At 48.2% G+C, this 17,153-nt stretch overlaps 1 protein-coding gene and 1 long non-coding RNA gene across 5 annotated transcripts; one reads left to right on the forward strand and one right to left on the reverse strand.

Annotated features, from left to right (window-relative positions):
- Positions 1 to 2,957: 2,957 nt before the first annotated feature.
- On the reverse strand, positions 2,958 to 9,998 carry LOC123442978. Of its 4 annotated transcripts, XM_045119180.1 has the most exons (6): positions 9,825 to 9,989; positions 8,133 to 9,631; positions 7,378 to 8,078; positions 4,861 to 6,450; positions 4,029 to 4,278; positions 2,958 to 3,938 (listed from the first exon to the last, which is right to left on the reverse strand). In XM_045119180.1, exons 2-6 carry the CDS (start codon positions 9,529 to 9,531, stop codon positions 3,370 to 3,372), a joined length of 4,509 nt encoding a protein of 1,502 aa, XP_044975115.1. In that variant the 5' UTR covers positions 9,532 to 9,631; positions 9,825 to 9,989; the 3' UTR covers positions 2,958 to 3,369. The 4 variants fall into 4 exon arrangements, with proteins under 4 accessions (XP_044975115.1, XP_044975113.1, XP_044975114.1 ...); XM_045119178.1 differs by having other exon boundaries at positions 7,378 to 9,748; positions 9,825 to 9,998; XM_045119179.1 differs by having other exon boundaries at positions 2,958 to 3,932; positions 7,378 to 9,631; positions 9,825 to 9,990.
- An 84-nt stretch (positions 9,999 to 10,082) lies between these two features.
- Positions 10,083 to 14,090, forward strand: LOC123442979. The gene is made up of 2 exons (XR_006630546.1): positions 10,083 to 10,799; positions 11,014 to 14,090. It is a non-coding gene; the product is annotated as an uncharacterized LOC123442979 (long non-coding RNA).
- Positions 14,091 to 17,153: the final 3,063 nt, after the last annotated feature.

Here is a 17,153-nt window from a genome sequence, read left to right on the forward strand (position 1 = left end):
GTGCATTACTATGAGCGATATGGAACTGCAGAAACAGCATGACCTTTAACATGCAACCTCTCATAAAAATTTTGCAGGTCATATATAGAGCCACGTCTTGAATCATTACTCAGTCATGCAGAAGCCAAAGAGCATATGGCTATTGGATACAACCGCTCGGAGACGGTAGCACTTTATAACCTTTGGGTGATAGTTCAATAATAGACTAGGTGTTTAGTCATCTAGTAATATTTTCGCCACTCGTGACAAATTTATTTATTTATTTTGTCTTACTTTGGCTTTTTAAAAACTGACTTATGTATCACAGACCTTTTATGCGACATTTTAGCTTAACAATATGGTTGCGTGCATCTTTCAGATGCAGAAGCCGGGCGTATTCCTCCTTTTTTTAAATATCTCCTATGCAGGTGTAAGAAGTGGCCAACCCGGGCTTAGGTTGGCTAACGTAATGTCAGGTAACTTGGTGACACCGACCTGTGGATCATTTGGTTTGCAAACCATATGTCAGCGACCCTATGTCACTCAACTCTATGAGCATCTCCAGCCGCCCCACCCCTCCCCCACCAACAGCCCCAAGGCTCCTTTTTAACCGCTGGCGCAAAAAATCATCAAGTCGTGCCCCCAGGAGCCCAAATTTCGCCGGTTTGGGCCAAAATTGGCGCCGTCGGACCAAGGCCGAACCTAGCACGCTCGGGGGCGACCGTGGGCGCTGAGGGAAAGAAAATTGGCGCGGAAACAAACCGCGCCAGATTCCCTCCCCCTTTGGGCCATCGAGTCATAAACTGTGTTTTGTCATCCTTCGTCGTCCTCATTGTCTCGCCTCGGCTCCCATGTGATTCAATGTTGTCATCAATTTCAGCCTTCCATTGATGGCGAGCCACTGCCACGCATCCCCGCCTTTTCTCGACATGTGTCCCTGCACATCCGTCCTTTCCCGCCACGCATCTACATAGCTACCGCCCTCTCGCCGCTATAAAAGCCGACCTTCGTCGCCGCTCGCTGCACACCTGCCATCTCTTCGCCTACGCTCCAGTGTTGACCATCTCCTTCTCACCCAAAATCCATAGGGAAACGCCATGGCGGAGAGGTTTTCCAGCGACGGGGCGGCGGCCAACGGCTTCGGCCGCCGCTGGCTACACCAATGGGAAGCTCGCCTGTTGCAGGAGGCGAACTACTCGACGCCGCCCGATATGCACGTACAAGGCACATGAAGGCTAAGCACTGGCAGCGTCCCCGTGCCTCCGTCGCCCTCCGACGCGGACAGCCCCGCCGAGATCGAGGCAATTTGGGCTGCCATGCCGGAGGACGCATGCAAACAATCATGCTACGCGGCGGACAACCACGTGTTGTGGACCACGTACTTCCAGCGCCACCACGCCGAGCAGCTAGAGTCTACCAACGGTGGCTCGACGCCGAGGGGGCGCCACAACTCGGAGGGCCTCCATCAATGGTGGTGCGCGCCTGGGCGAACTCTTCCCGCCGTCCTCGAGATCATCGAGGGAGGCAATGAGCCACAACTGAAGTACCTGGTGCCGTCCTTCTCTCGCCACCGCGGGAGCTCCTGGTTGTCGAGGCGCATGGACCCATTGTCCTTGTCGTCCTCAGGCTCCCGCTCCTCCGGGTCAGTGGCGCCACTCGTCCACATCAAGCCCGAGCTACAGGAGACGTTGCCCCGCCGACGCAACTGCAGCGGCAACCTCATCATAAACAAGGGTCGTTGCGTCCCTTCCCCTTCCCGCGACCACATTCGCCTCGTGAAGCCGAAGAACGAAACGGCGACCGTGATGAAGCAGGAGCACGAGGACATGGCCGCCGACCTCGAGAGCGGCCTCGCCTGGTCGCGTGTAGACTATGTGGCGTAGGAGATGGAGCGCCAGCGCCATGCTCTCGAAGAAATCGTCGAGCGATGCCACGACCGCGACGAGAGTGATGTCATTGTGCTCTCTAACAACAACAAGGAGGTCACTGCGCCGAGCAAGCCGTTCCGCAGCGGCGGTCCAGGGCAGGACTGCAACCAGGACGCCCCGAAGGACAGGCCACCGAGCGATGGCGACGACTACACCGTCTTCTACAACCTCCTCGGCATGAACTAGGCGTAGTTTTTTTATGTTATTATCTATGTTTTTTCAATTCGTCAAAATATCAATGAAATTGCCTATATTTAGTCCAAATTAACTGAATTTCGTCGTTCTAATTTTTTTTGGGTCAATATTGTTGCGTTCGCGGCTGGAAATTGGTTCCCCATGTTAAAAAATTCGCCGACGACATCCAAAAAGCGTTATTTTTCCCTGAAAAATGTCCTTTAGGGCCGAACAGCGTGAGATGCTCTAAGTCAGCCTCCCAACCGGGTCATAATGTTCAACAATTAGACATGGGCTGATCAGGGAAGATGTCGAACATACGAGAATAGGGAGTGCGAATGGGTGAACTAGAGGAGAATACACGTGGCGTGGATTGTACATCGTGGAAATGGTGCAGAATATTTCTTCTCGTGTGAATTAGGTTATGAATAAAATGCTGAAAATGAATACATGTGCTATTCGTTAGATGGATGATTTGAACATTGGGACCCTTGAACATTATGATCTGTTTTTGTTTTCATTAGATGCATGATTTACCATTTATCTGTAACTGATTGTGTGAAACAGATTATTGTTTTCTACAACAATTTAGTTTTCATGACATCTCAGCTAAGCATTTGTCTAATAACACATATACGGTCTACCAAACATACAAAACCTCATCTCAGCATGTCTCGAGTCTCGACATATACATGCCACTGGACCATTGGGAGGTTTCAAGGATGAACCAATCTAAAATATTTTGAAGAGCCACATGAGGCTACCAGCCCAACCCGTTGAGAGATCCCGACCCATACCATATCTGAGATATGCCAAACAGAAAAACAAACAGTGCGATATGAGAGATCACCAGCACTTGTGAGACGCAGAACCATATGTCCTCAACTATTCTCTTCACATTTCATTTTCTTTGGGCAGGGTAGCGGCAGAAAAGCACAAGCCATCGCCGTTTCCCTTTGGATGGAGGGAGCAACTTTTACAACAACAATGAGAATGCAAAATGATGCATGCAACAATAGCTGCCTGCCTCTGCCCTATCAACAACCATCTCTGCCAACAACACAGTTAACAACCCGGGAGACATCAGCCATCATCCCCAGACAAAGACTCTGAACAAGGTAGAAGGGAGGAAGAAAATATCACATGTACAAAAGGATCAAACAGAGCTGGTTTGGGGTTTTGGGGGGAGGGGGGTTGGTTTTTCTACGGCCCGACGCTATCTACTGCCTTGATCCTATCGACAAAACGATGCGGCCGCACGCATCAGCTCACGCCCGACAACGAGGCGTCACCGCCCGTCGTCCCTCCTGCTGTCCACGGCCGACGCACGCGACGAGTCCCTGCTGGAGGCCTTGATCGCGTCCGCGATCATGACGGCCACCGAGGCCTTGTGGAGGGCCAGGTCCGCCTTGTGCATCAGGCAATGGGCCTTCTCCCTCTTGAGCCTGGCCATCGTCACGGCATGCTGCGCAGCGCTCGTGGCGTCACGCAGCTTCAGCTCCTCGACGTCCACACGTTGGCTCTGGGGTGGGCCCCCTTGGAGCGCCTGCTTCGAGTTCTGGTACTCATGGATAGCAGTGTTCCAGTGATCAGGCACGCCTCCTCGCCTTATTTTCTGGCTACGGAAGGACGGGGACGGTTGGTGATCCTCAGAGAATGCAAAGCTTGCATTCCTTTTCACACTGTTAGTCCTGAATCTTGGAGTAGAACCTCTGTCAGAAGCATCAGACGCACGAGGGGAATCTGTTCTCATAGAGAACCTGGGGGAGTACCCTGTTGGTGAATTAAGAGAACCACCGTCATAGGATTCATATGTCCTCCCATCCCCAACATATTCACCGCTTCTCCGGCCTGAAGCTTTTGACCAAAAAAACAGGAAACTGTATCAGCAAATGCAGGGGGGAAAGTGCAAGCCAATGATTTGACTACAAAACATAAAGGGTGTACCTTGTCGGTAAAAGCCATCCTGCTCTCTTGAAAAGCTGTGGCATCCAGAGTACATAAGCTTTTTATGTGATCTCTGCTTCGGTCCCTTGGATACCTGAAGCCGAAGTCCACGAGGTTTCAAACAGAAGGCAAACAGTGCAGGTTTTGGGGGCGGCCTCTTTCCTTGGTACCCATTTGATGAACCCTGCATTCTGTTTACTGCCGATTCCCATTCCTGTAGCTGCTGCGCATAAATCTTCCACATAACAGGCTGAAAATGATAGAAAGTAAAGTCAGAGGGGGTATACACTCAAGTCTCAACATTGTTTGCTGGACTGCGATTATACAATCTGGTAAGATAAGAGCATGATAGCTGAAAAAAATGCAATAATCAATCCTTTCCCTGGAAGCATGAGCTTAATTGCAGCCATTTAATAAACCATATCGGAAGAGAAACTCCGTATCTAGTTACACTACACAAAAGAAGCTACCGCCTAAACTATCTGAACTAACAGACAGTGTTTTGATTTAATCGATTGGTGCTAACAAGTAAAATTTCCGTTTTGGAACATTATGTTCTCCATCAATTGCAGACTTGGAATAACTGGAATAGAAGTAAACAGACCTACATAAGCATAAGAAACTACAGTTTACTAAATATTAGGTTTGTAGGAAGGACCATGAAGGAGCCAAAGCATCTATATATAACTAAACATCCCGAAGAAGATAGAAAACAGATTCTATAATGCTTACTAGATCTCTGCTTTTGTCATAAACAATCAGTATGATGATCATGTACAGGAAAGTAAGACAAAGCTAACAACACAAAACAGAGTATGAGAAGACGTATGACCTGAAAATGTCGAACAAGCGGCATTCCCTTCTTCTGCCTCTTGTCATGCCAATGATCATGTACCACTTCAGTGATATCCAGCGGTACACTATCCACATCTAGTTCCTTAAGCTGATCAATTGTGAGCGCACTGCAGTTATGGGTATGTGCAAATTTCTCAAATTTGTCCATGATCTTCTCAAACAAATCCTCCGTTAACTCAGACATAGTGTTGTTCTTATCTCGCTGAGATTTCCTCCATCCTGAAATCCACTCTTCATCGTCACTATCCATGTCATATATCACACGGGATTCGTCAAGAGCCATTTCAACATCTGGTCCAATATGGCAAATATAATCTTGGGGGCGCACAAACAATACAACCTCATTATCATCATGATCTTCAACCAAGCGGACGCCAGGGATTGGAATGTTTTTAACAGATGCAGCTCTGATGTTATGACTATAGCATTCATCATGCATTTGTTTAAAAATCGACCACTGGCTTCTGTCAGGAAATTCTAGGTTCCATTCAGGGCCCCCTTTCCACAACATAGCATGCGTATAGCGGTTAGTAGCACCAGGCTGCAAAACTTGAGAAACTTTGTGAATATACTTCTTTCCTTCAGCAAGCCTCACACAGATCCTTCGATCACTCTGCCCATCGGTGTCAATTGTGATCTGAGTGTCATATTCCCTCCATCCTCTATCACCAACTGTTACCAGGACATTTGCAACACAAGCCAGCGACTCCGGGCTGCTCTCCCCACTTCTAGTATTATCAGGAAGCCTCTTCGAACCGTTAGTCTTGGCGATGTTGTGAGGTTGTATCTTGCGGAAATGTCCTTTGTGTTTTGATCCTAGTTCATCACTTCTAGGAGAAACTGAGTATGAAACATGGGTTCGTGTTTTCTTAGAACCACCAGCAATGCCAGTTGACATGGTATCTTCCGGCCATAATTTTGAACCATCTCCGAATGTGCGTGATATGGATGTAAATCGGTTCCGATGGTAGGACGTCCTTGGGGCAGTTGGTGTAACACGACCAATTGGATGTTCATTCAATTCCTGAACCAAGTTAGATACAGGCTCTGTGGCTTTGTCATCTTTGCTAAGTAACTCATCATCCAGAGCATCAGATATCTTATCTTGAGGAATATCGATGGAAGGGTAATTTTGTTTAGATTTCTCTGGAGAGTTTGTAACATTATGATTGGAAGAACAAAGTTTATCACCAGCTATGCAAGTCCCATTTTGATCTGGCAACCTTCTGCTTATCACATTGATATCACCATCACTGTTGTCATCACAATCCAGACTTACGGTACCCGCCTCCAATGAACAAGCCTGATCAACCAAAACAGATCTATGTTGTGAAATAGACTGCTGATTCTTTTCTACAAAAATTTCAGAAGGAGCAGGCTGGTGAACTACAGCATTGGAAGTCAAGTTGGTTTCAGTGAGCAACTTTAAGTGATGACGTGCAGCTGCCACATCCACATGATTCTGAGTACATCCACTTTGATTATCAAGACAAAATATGACAGGATCAGCATCTGGATGATTAGATACTGAGCAGAACTGAGGTTCCTGAACATCGAAAGATAAACTCTGCCAACAGGAAATGTAGTCAGTAATAATTTCATCTGGTAATAGCTGGAGACCTAGAATTTCAGCACAAAATACATTGATCTGATGCATTCAATTATGTTAAAAGACCTATGCAGGCAGAAGATCAAGCTTACAGATTAAATAATGGCATGTCTAGAAAAGAAATAGATAAACTGGATAGTAATAAATAAAGGTCGACATTTTGACATATCATGTACTCCCTCCGTCCAAGTGTGTTGGGCGCTTAAGGGAGGGCAGCGTAATCTAGGCATGATGAGATTGGACAAGCGGAAATTTTAAACCAAGGCAATTTCCAATCAGTACGCAGTAGTTTCCTCTGTACGCAACTAAAATTGGCAATAAATCCGTCATTATTACACAGATGTTTGGGCTAACCATGACATGGCGTACCTTCCCAAGCCGGTTGACTAATCAACGTAGGGCTGGTCTCCATGCATTGGTTGTTTTCCTAATGGCCGAAGTAGATCAGATTGCGAGGGAGGTGAGACGGCCGGTTTTCCTCGTGCCCATCAATGCGAATGAGGCCTAGTTAATTCTATCGCGTCTTACACTTTTGGAATTCTCAAATTCTCTTAGGTGCCCAACACACCTGGACGGAGGGAGTAACTCCAACTGACAAAATAAGATGCTGGGCCTAGGTTTCTGCCGCAGATATTCTGGCTTGTAACTCCACAGTGACTGACTGACTGGTACAGCAACTAACTAACCCCCACGTACAGTCTAACTGGGTGTGCAGCTGACTACTAACATTAGCTATTAATCAGCATATTCTCCCTAACGTGCAAACCTTGGACAGTAGTTATTCTTTTATGTTTCTATTAAAAAATCCTGGCATGCAATACCCATAGTCAATAAAAAAATGATGTTAAAGTCAATTAAATCTGCAAGATAAGGTGAGTTCTGTACCTTCGAAAAGAGATTCACTGAAGTCCGGACATTCTGGTCATTTCCACTGATGAGTTGTTTGATATCAGCGTATGTGCAGCCAACTTTAGACAGCTCCCTTTTCAAAGAGTGATATCTGACCTTTGCTTGCAGGTTCTTCCATTGTGTCTTGCCAATTCCAAAGAGGTTGAACAGCACAAATGCTACTTGGCTCCTACCATGCAAACCAGATATCTGGAATCTGACCGAGGTGCATGGGGCTTCTGATTCCTTAAAAGCATTCAGCCCAGAATCCTTATTGAAGCTTCCGACAAGTGAACAGAAAAGAGATACTGCTGATCTTAAGCAAGTCTCAAGAAGCAAGTGTTTCAAACTTAAAGTATCATCAACGAGAAGTATGTCCAGACATACGGCAGGCCATAAGGTAATCAATGAACCATGCTGAGGGTGAACGAAAGTACTGGGAAGCCAAGCACTGCAGGCTTCAGAAATTAACTTGTAAACAGATTTAAGTGGAAGGCTTACTACCAATATGACATATTTCACTGGAGCACCAGTTTCAGTATCAGCCTCCCTGCCAGTGGTTGAGGCAAGAACCGCTGCAGAACTTGCTCTGATTTTAAGATGTGAATCATGTTCTGAAATGTTGACAAAACCATTCATTCTCCTGCAAAATCGCCTCCTAGAATAAAAAAAACGGAATCTCCTTTCCCCAGCTGTAGTCCCATCATTATGAACTTCCGGGCCCCCATTTGCAGGTAAACCTCCTGGTATAGCACCATTAGAGGCAAAGAATCCCGGATTGGCATCGAATGAGTTTGATAACACAGGAACAATATTTGGGTGACCTATAACTGTTTTGCTGATGCTACTGGAGGTACCAGATCTCACTTGGTTTGATCGAGCCAACCATGAGATGATGGGCTCTGACTCACTTCCTGAGCCGTTTCCATCCATGTCTTCTCTCTTCTCCCCCTCATAGTTCACCTTACGTGCTTTCCTTGAAGTATTATTAATACATCTCCTGCGACCTTCACCTGGCAAAAGGAGGAGCTTGATTCTCTCATTTTGAAGATTGATCCATTCTTCGTCCTTATCATCATACTTGACATGATGCCTCTTTGTCACTGGGTCATATTTCTTGACCAGACCAAAGTACCAAGTCTCATCAAGAGGCCAAAACACCCTGATCCTCTCTTTTACAATGGAAAATGGATCCAGATCATGAGGGCTGACTTCATAGAAATGACGACGTGGGCGACGCTTCCTGAATGGCCCTTTACCGTCACGCTTCCGTAGCAACCTAGAAGGACCAGCTACATCATTTTCATTCTTGTATTGATTCTTCAAGTGATTAGAGTGGTGAAGATTAGATTCGTTTGACGATCTATCTGGTGATGCCATTCTGTTCCTCAATGGGTCATCATGTCTATTATCTGATAGAGAACAGAGCATCATAGCAGCATTTTCTTCCAAGCTAACATCAATGTGCCCTTGCGCATGCCCAGCACTATCCTTACCAACATCAAGAGGTTTAGATGGTTCACCTGACAGCTTTGGAACCAAGAGATCATTTCCAGAACAAGACTTTGTTGTGATGTCCTGATCATGAGTGCCATTCTCGGTCTTTGAGCAACTGACAGGGTCATCGCCACCAACTCTGTTCTCCTTGAGCCCCCTTGGTTTCCTTATCCTTTTCCTCCTCATGAAATGGGCAGGCTTGGAAATGCCATTGGGTTGAAGCACATTACAACCTCCAGCCCCAGTCTCGGCACTGGCATTCTGGGGAAGCTTCCTTAGCTTCAAGACGCCACGAGGCCGGCTGATCAATGCGGCGGAAGTAACTGAATGCTCAGAGCGGCCATTCTTTTTTCTCGACAAGGAGCGTGGGCAGCCGTCGCGCAAACTGTCCATGCTCCATGTGGTGTCACTCGAACTGGATCTTGTTGGCTCTGGACCATCAGCTTCCACTCTGTCACAACTCAAGCTCTCACGCTTCTTCTTGCTCCCTGCAGGAGAGGGGGTGCTGGAAGAGGCCTCATTGCCACCACGAGCATCCGGCGTGCTTGGGGCTGACCCGGATCCAACCGAGCCCCTCTCAGACAAGGTCTCGTCATCCCCATCTAAACCCAGCAGGAGTGGCTCGGGTGCAGGGGCGGGCTTAACCTGGGGCATGGGGGTTCAGTTGAACCCCCAATTGTCTCCCTCGAAAAGAAGCTGCTCCACACCCGGGCAGCGGGTCCCAGATCGAACTTGCTCGCCGGAGAACGGTGACCTGATCGGAACCATGCACGGATGAATCAGATTAACAAAAAACAGGCAACAGGGCAGGAAGCAGATCCGCAACCGGCCGGAATGGAAAGAAAAGAGCGATCTTGTCCCCGTCCGGTCACTGCCACAGCAAAACGAGGATCAAGAAACGCACTCCTGGAGCAATCCGGCCGGGGAAAAAAGCTAGGGTTCCATACCAGGAGCGGAGGAGGCCGATCCACGCCAATCCAACGCCGGCCTGGGGTTCCCCTGGTGCCCCTCCGTCTCCCGGGGTGCGGACCGGGGTTGATGGGTGGAGGAGGGGCGAGAATTTTGGGTGGAGCCGGCGGGGGAGGGGAGGCCGGAGGTGGAGGTGGAGGAGGAAGAAGGGGACATTGGGGAAGGGGAAATTTTCCGAATCAGTCCCTGTATTATAGGGTCGTGGACGGGGCCGGGCGGGTCACGTCGCCGGGTTTCTCGCGCCGTCGGATCGCGATCGGACGGCTGGGATCAGTGTGGGTGGGGAGCGTGGCCCCTGGCGGAAAATAAAAAGCGCCCCGTGCGGTGGTCTTTATTTCCTGCTCCTTCGTCGGTCGGTCGGTCCGTCCGTCCGTCCGTCGTCGCCGCTCCGCCACACACGACGGCACCGCCGCCGCCCGCCGGCGGTTCCCCGTGACGCGGCCTCCGGCGCTCTAGGATCTTGCAGTGGCTAGCTCGTCCTAATCCCTGCATCCCCACCCTCGCGCACCGACCTCCTCATCATCCCCACCTCAGGCCGCAGGATGCAGCAGGGGCTTCAGCAACAGGTACATCGCGGCAGGCCGCTTCAGGGGTGATGGATGGCAAGGCCAGGCACTGGTTGCCGGCAGGTACCATCATATTCCGGCCAGTCCTGCTCCTCGTGGATGTATCTGTAACTCTGTTGACCTTGTATTGATCTTCTTCTTAGTGCCTAAGATGTCAAACTTATGGCTAGCCTACTAGGTTTGCAGTGTGGATCTTCTATTTGTCATCTCTAGAGAAGATCAATTCGGCTTTCACATCATGTGTTTGGAGTGTGAAAGTAAATTTATGATGACAACAACATGCCTGCTTGCAACTTGATCTCACAACAAGTTTGCAGCTGTGATAGTTTGGCAAAGCTAGTATTTTCAGAGGACTTTGTACATATACCTCTGCTTTCTTCACTGCAGGTACAATCCGTTAATCACTAGTATGTTTTTCTGATCTGTTTCATAATTTATGGATTCGATTACCTGTGTTGGCACTGGTTTTTCTGAAGTAGATTTCTTTTTGCCCTATTGTCTATACTTTTTAACGCTGGTATAATTGCAAGAATACCATGGCAAATACAACAAGTGCTAGACAATGTGCTTGATCCTACACTACTTCCTCCTTGGTTTACAGGCAATTGGCTGTGAAGCTACCGAAGGCAATTTGCTCAGATGAAGAATATCGGTAATGCCTTATTCAGGAAAAATATTTCCGAAATGTGCTATATACAACAAATTCTAACATAGGACATCCACAACCTATTCCAGGACCTTCCTTATGTGTCATGTACTAACTCCTGAGTTCTGGTTCTACAGTATGACAGTAACCACCCTCATCACTCTGTCAAACTGCCATATGTGTGTCCAATACCTGGGAATACACACGTTGGGGGCTATGGGGAACTTTGACTTCCAATTTTTTTTTCTCATATCACTCTTTGATACCTCCCTATGTTTCGTGGTTCAATACCTCCTGAAGTGCCCCCCAAAAAATCATGAAGTGAATTTTTTTAGAAGAAATTATAATCTAGCACATCCACAATACATTCTAGGACCTGCCCTTTGTGTTGTGGACTAACTTCTGACTTCTGGTTCTACAATATGACAGTAACTATCCATGGGCTTTATGCCCCACCACTTTGCCAAACTGCCATATGTGTGTTCGATACCTGGAGATGCTGGCATCAAAGAGTATTGGGGAACTTTGACTTTCAAAATTAAGAAATCATGATATCCCACCCTTACTCCCCCTAAAGAGATCCGGATCCAACCCCACGAAAGCCATTAGATCCATAACTATAAACCCTAAGCAAACCCTATCAATGCCAGATCTAACCTGGGAACCCTCGATGCTGCCCTTGGAGAATCCTTGACATCGCTTCCTTAATCCATCGGGCGATGCCTGCTCCATGCGACAGCAATGGCGCTCCAACCCAGCAAGCCATGAGGAAGAGGTGGCTTCGCTTGCCTCGGCGGAAGGAGCGGCTTGGTGATTCATCAGCCGGCGGTGCCGAGACGCACAAGGAACACTGAATCGATGCGCCAGGCCGCCGGCGTAGGAAGATGGCAACCCTTTTGGTGGAAGAGGGCATCATGGAACTGCTCTTGTGGAGGCGCTGGCCTGGCGGCGCTGCATCCGCCCCATGGGTGGTGGCTGTCAAGCGCAAGGGCAGCCCTAGGGCTTCTTTGCGTGTGGCCGCGTTTGCTGCGAGCATAGGCCTATATGGGCCCAGCCAGCTGTCCTTCACCCTTTCTATTTTCTCTTGGGCTAAATGTGAATACGAATATTATTTGGAACATAATTAAGAATATTTGGTGCGTTTTGTGAAGAAACGGTCAGGGAGGAAATATTAGGACGAATATGCCCTTCTATTGTAATATCCAATTTAAGGTGGAGATATACAGTTTTCGTTCAGTCAGTAACATTTCTCTGTACTCATACTTATCTTCGTTGCCATACCAGCATGTCAGCACTCACCACCCATATGGTGTATTCAGGAAGCTTGGGAGATATGCAACTAACAGACTTGTCTTAGGCTCTGGTAGTATCGTCGAGAAGTTATAAAATTCTATTGAGCATTCAGCCCCAGCTTCAATAGCTTCCTTGATAATGTGTGTTATGCTTCAGTGTATTAGTATACAACCGAACTATCAGAAGAAGAAAAAACGTAGACGAAATGCATACAATTCACATGGCTATGAGTCAAGTTCATCTAGAGGTTGAGTACCATGCATCCAACAATGCAATGGCTTAGGTCATTAGACATAGAAATGATCAGCTAAGTTTTATATTATTCACCTTATTTTCGTGTTGAATTATTGCTTCTCGTTTTACAATGTAACTCAGCAACTCAGAAGGTAGAGTATTTGCTTGTGTTTATTACTGTTTGGCGCACCTGTTTAACATCCGGGACTTCCTCGGTTTGAGTCTCCAAGTTGTCAGACAAACCATATTTTATTAGACAAAATTGGGCTTTCATGCAACTCTTTTGCACTCTCTTTGCTCTTTGTCAAGAGCATTCCTTTTATTTACTGGAGTTATGATCAATATGGAGCGTCGATAAGAATGTTCCTTCTGGGAGGCAGTTATGGTTAGTATCCACTAGTGCTTTCCTCTGATGCACCTTGCACCTTGTACCTTTTTTTATGGAAATTGCAGACTTACAGCCTTGCAACTGGATGGCATGCACCTTTTACCTTTTTTTATGGAAATTGCAGACTTACAGCCTTGCAACTGGATGGCATACGTCTACATTAGCCTTAGTTCCATTCCTTTAATGGTTGGTACCTCCAATGCTACTTATTTTTCTGAGACTTATCTGTGACTGCTGTTTGTATCAGTTTCGCAGCACCTAGCCATTTGAAAGGATATGGTATGATTAATACCTAGAAACATACCCTGTTTTGTAATAGGGATATTCTGTATCTTGCTTTATCATATGGGGGATTGTGTTCCCATTGTGCAGCTAGGAAGGCAGGTAGCAGCATGTCCATAGTCCACATCGAACTCTAACACTGTTGTTACAAAAGAAAAGTGGTGTGTGCCTACCCATTCGGATTTTTTAGCAAAATTGACCTGACATAGCACACTTTATTATCGTTATCCATCCAATGTGTATTGGCCAGTGTGGTGATGCATTTTGATTTTATTTTGCTTCTGTTGTTGCTAGCTCTCACGTTGGTACGATATGTATCCTGCAGTATATCATCATTATATATATTTTTATATAAAATATCATATTCTAATGGCAGGCATATGTTATTTTATACCACGTTACAATATTTACTTTCTTTTGTTTCATCTCAGATGTGATTCAAGAACCATGAGTTGGTTTCGAGATCGTATGGGTTTCAGCTCTAGCCTATCCCTACTTGTTTCGAGATCTTGTTGTTGTTGTTTAATTTAGTTGTGATTCACTGTCTTTAGGAATTGTTCAGGAAACATTTGCTATTTTGTAGGGCGAATTCAGTCACAGCAAATGTATTTCAACACGTGAAATTTTTGCCACCCATATACTGCTAATGGACCCACAGCTTTTGTTCGGGCTTCTTTGATTCAAAAGAATTCGGCAGGAACAACTTTGGAGGATTTGAGTCAGTAGGATTTGCTTTAACTTGGGAATTTTCCCTTCTGTTACAGTTATTTTGTTTCTCTTATGATGCGTGAAACACTCTCTAATGCTAAATTACATGACATACCAATGTTTTGCTTTTCCTATTCTTCTGTGCTGACTAATCTTCTGGATCAGAACCCTTGGTGATTTGGTGGATTGGATATGGGTCTGTACATTTGTCATCTTAGGGTGTAATTTTGGATTGTAAGAAACAACTTTTGACGAGGGGTATCCCTAGCAACATGGTTAGTGATAAGTAGGCGGTGTGTGTATGGCGGTCATAAAGGCGAAAGTCGACGTACACTTGGCAAAGTGACACGGCTATGTTTCTTGAATAGGTTCAGTACAGGGAACACGGCGATGTTTCTCGCCTTTTTTTCTGAGATTAGGAGAGTTGTCTTTTTATTAGAAAATTAGGAGAGCCGTCTAGAGTGATGCTCGGCACAGGGAACACGTTTTGGAGTGTTACTGTCTCTGAAGCCCACGACTGGCAGTCCATGCCTATAGTTGGGTTTGGAAGTGAATTGCAACCTATAAAGGAGAATCCTTACACTATTTGAAGGCCTTCTTAGTTGGACTTGGGTCTCTATTCTCTTTTGCCTCCATCTTTGACTTGTTTTTTTGGACTTTACTAAAAATATGGCTTTAGATTTTTTACCATGGCAAATCGAATGTTTTTTATGACAAATTATGTTCGCCGAGAATGAAGTTCGGTTGGCTAGTATAAGAAATCAGTCTCAGCTCAGTTTTGCTGCTGAGATTTTTGCTGGAACCATCATTAAGTTTTGTTGGAAGTAAAATTCACTAACTTAAAAGAAATACGCGGGAATATGACCCTTAGCCGGGAGCGCTCCTGCGTCCCGTCCGCCTCCCACGGCGTGTTGGCGCCACCGCCCCCCCACCGGTGCCTCTGGCCCCTGAAGCCGCTTCCCTCCCCTGACCCAGCTCCCACCACCCCCACCCACCCTCCCCCCAAACTTCTCGTCGGAGTTCCTGGGCTTCTCGAGCCCCTCAACCTCCTGGACGCCAAGATCTGGAGCTAGCGCAGCCCACCCCTCGCCGGTTCCCTCGCCGCCGGCGCTGTCGAGTCGCGCCCTGCGGCCCCTTCGGAGCCTGGTCGTCGGCTCTCTGGCCCTGGACGCGCCGTCTGAGCGGGCCTGCGGCCGCATCAACAAGGCTTTGGCGGCCTGGCGGCAGAAGGGTTGCCCCTCTCCCTCGCCTTTTGTCCCAACTAGCATCCTCCGTTCCTCCTTGGCTCCCAGGCTGGGGCATCCAAGGAAGACGGTGTGGTGGGCATATTCATGGCGCATCGGCCCCCAGCCCACCACGTCGCTTCGGTCTCTGTGAAGGAAGACGGTTGGACGCGCGTTGTTTCAGGACGCACGAGGCCCGCCGCGTCGCTCGTGCGGTCGCTCCACCTTCAAGGCACCGCCACCCCTCTTTGCTGCCCCACCTACATCAGGGAGACGAGGCGCTTCCGCACAAAGGTACATATTACGCCCCCCCCCCCCCCCCCCCCCCCCCCGCATTACGAGGGCCATCCGGATCAATGGAAGAGGGGAATGACTTTCCGGGTCCTTCTTCACATCGACTGCATCGAAGACTTCAAGGCGCGCTGGTGCTGGACGACACCGAGGCCATCACGGATTTCAGGCCGGCGATGCACTCTTTCTCGCCCTGTAACCTGGGTTCCATCGACGGCATGCCGGTGGGGATGGGTTCGGGCTCCGTCCTCCCGACCCCTATTCCTCCTTTCGGTGAGCTACGCACCAGGGACAAGGGCAACGGCTCGCTCGTGCGTGGGACGGAGCGCGACGGTTGTAGGGATGGCCGACGCTCTCGTTCTGGCCACGACAGCCGGGGTCGCGCTCACCGCTCCAGCTCTCGCCATACCGGCAATGGCGCTGCGGATCGTCCTCGCCGCTCCCACTCTCGTCATGCTGACGGCTCCAGGCGCTCCCACTCTCGGGGACGACGTCGAAGCCGCTCAAAGGCGGGTCATCGTTGCGACGATCGGCTACCAAGCATGCGCCGCCGCCATGACGACGACGACGAACTTGGTCGTCATCTTCCTCATCGCTCGTACGGCAGCTCGCGTGGACCGAGCGCACTCTCGAAGGTTGGTCGCCGGGATAGCCGCGATCAGCGCCGCTCCTCCCGGTACTCCTCAAGCGGGCAAGGCGGCCACCAGCGCCCTTCCTCCTCGGCGTGGCTGCACTCCAGCGTCTCTAGCTGCCAGCGGACGACCTATTCGGCTTAACCCGGTGGTACTCCTAGTTGATACGAGACTATCTTCTGCACCTTTCAACCCCTTTGAAACCTACCACTTTATTCTATCCCACTTACATGCTATGTCCAATGGTTCACGCTCATCTTTTGTGTGAAGAATAAAAAGTTGATGCATATTGAGAAGGTACGATCCAATTGCCTGACTTGGGCAGTGTGGTGCTTGACATTTGTAGTTATGTGGTGAAGATGGAGCCATGTCTTGCTATAATAAAGATGAAAAGGGTTGAAACAAACTTTGAGGATCGTATACTTTGAAAATTAATTAAAAATTAATTGATTTGGTGCTTATATGTATGAATATTTTTATATTAATATGTCTTAATTCATTGTTTTTCAATAAGCATACATGATTTTACTGGCCCACAGCCCTTGAGGAGGCCGCAGACATGGTCAACAACTGCGAAGGCTGCCAGCCTTTCAGCACGCAGAGCCACATGCCGGCTTCAGCCCTCAAAACCACCGCCTGTCATGGCCGTTTGCCGTCTCGGGTTGGATATGGTGGCGCCATTCAAGACCGCTCGGGGCGACATGACGCATCTCCTGGTCGTTGTTGATAAATTCACCAAGTGGATTGAGGCCAGACCCATCAAGAAGCTTGACAGTCCCACGGTTGTCAGGTTCATCAAGGACATTGTTGTCCGCTATGGCGTCCCCCACAACATCATCACCGACAACGACACCAATTTTGCCAAGGATGCATTGGCGCTCTTCTGTGCTAAAGAGGGCATCCGTCTCGACTTGGCGTCGGTGGCGCACCAGCAATCCAACGGTCAGGTGGAAAGGGCAAATGGCCTGATCCTGACCGGCATCAAGCCAAGACTGGTGGTGCCACTTGTCAGGTCAGTCGGCTGCTGAATCGAAGAGCCGTCGG

The sequence above is a fragment of the Hordeum vulgare genome, chromosome 3H (assembly GCF_904849725.1).
Source record: "Hordeum vulgare subsp. vulgare chromosome 3H, MorexV3_pseudomolecules_assembly, whole genome shotgun sequence".
NCBI classification, from domain to species: domain Eukaryota; kingdom Viridiplantae; phylum Streptophyta; class Magnoliopsida; order Poales; family Poaceae; genus Hordeum; species Hordeum vulgare.

What these genes read in the sequence shown, in the direction of transcription:
- LOC123442978 (XM_045119178.1), bottom strand. Translation starts at nt 9,531, where the DNA reads ATGCCCCAGGTTAAGCCCGCCCCTGCACCCGAGCCACTCCTGCTGGGT. An exon ending in CAGTGAATCTCTTTTCGAAG is followed by an intron (nt 6,451 to 7,377) that starts GTACAGAACTCA and finishes TCCTGTTGGCAG; the next exon opens with AGTTTATCTTTCGATGTTCA. An exon ending in CGCTTGTTCGACATTTTCAG is followed by an intron (nt 4,279 to 4,860) that starts GTCATACGTCTT and finishes TATCATTTTCAG; the next exon opens with CCTGTTATGTGGAAGATTTA.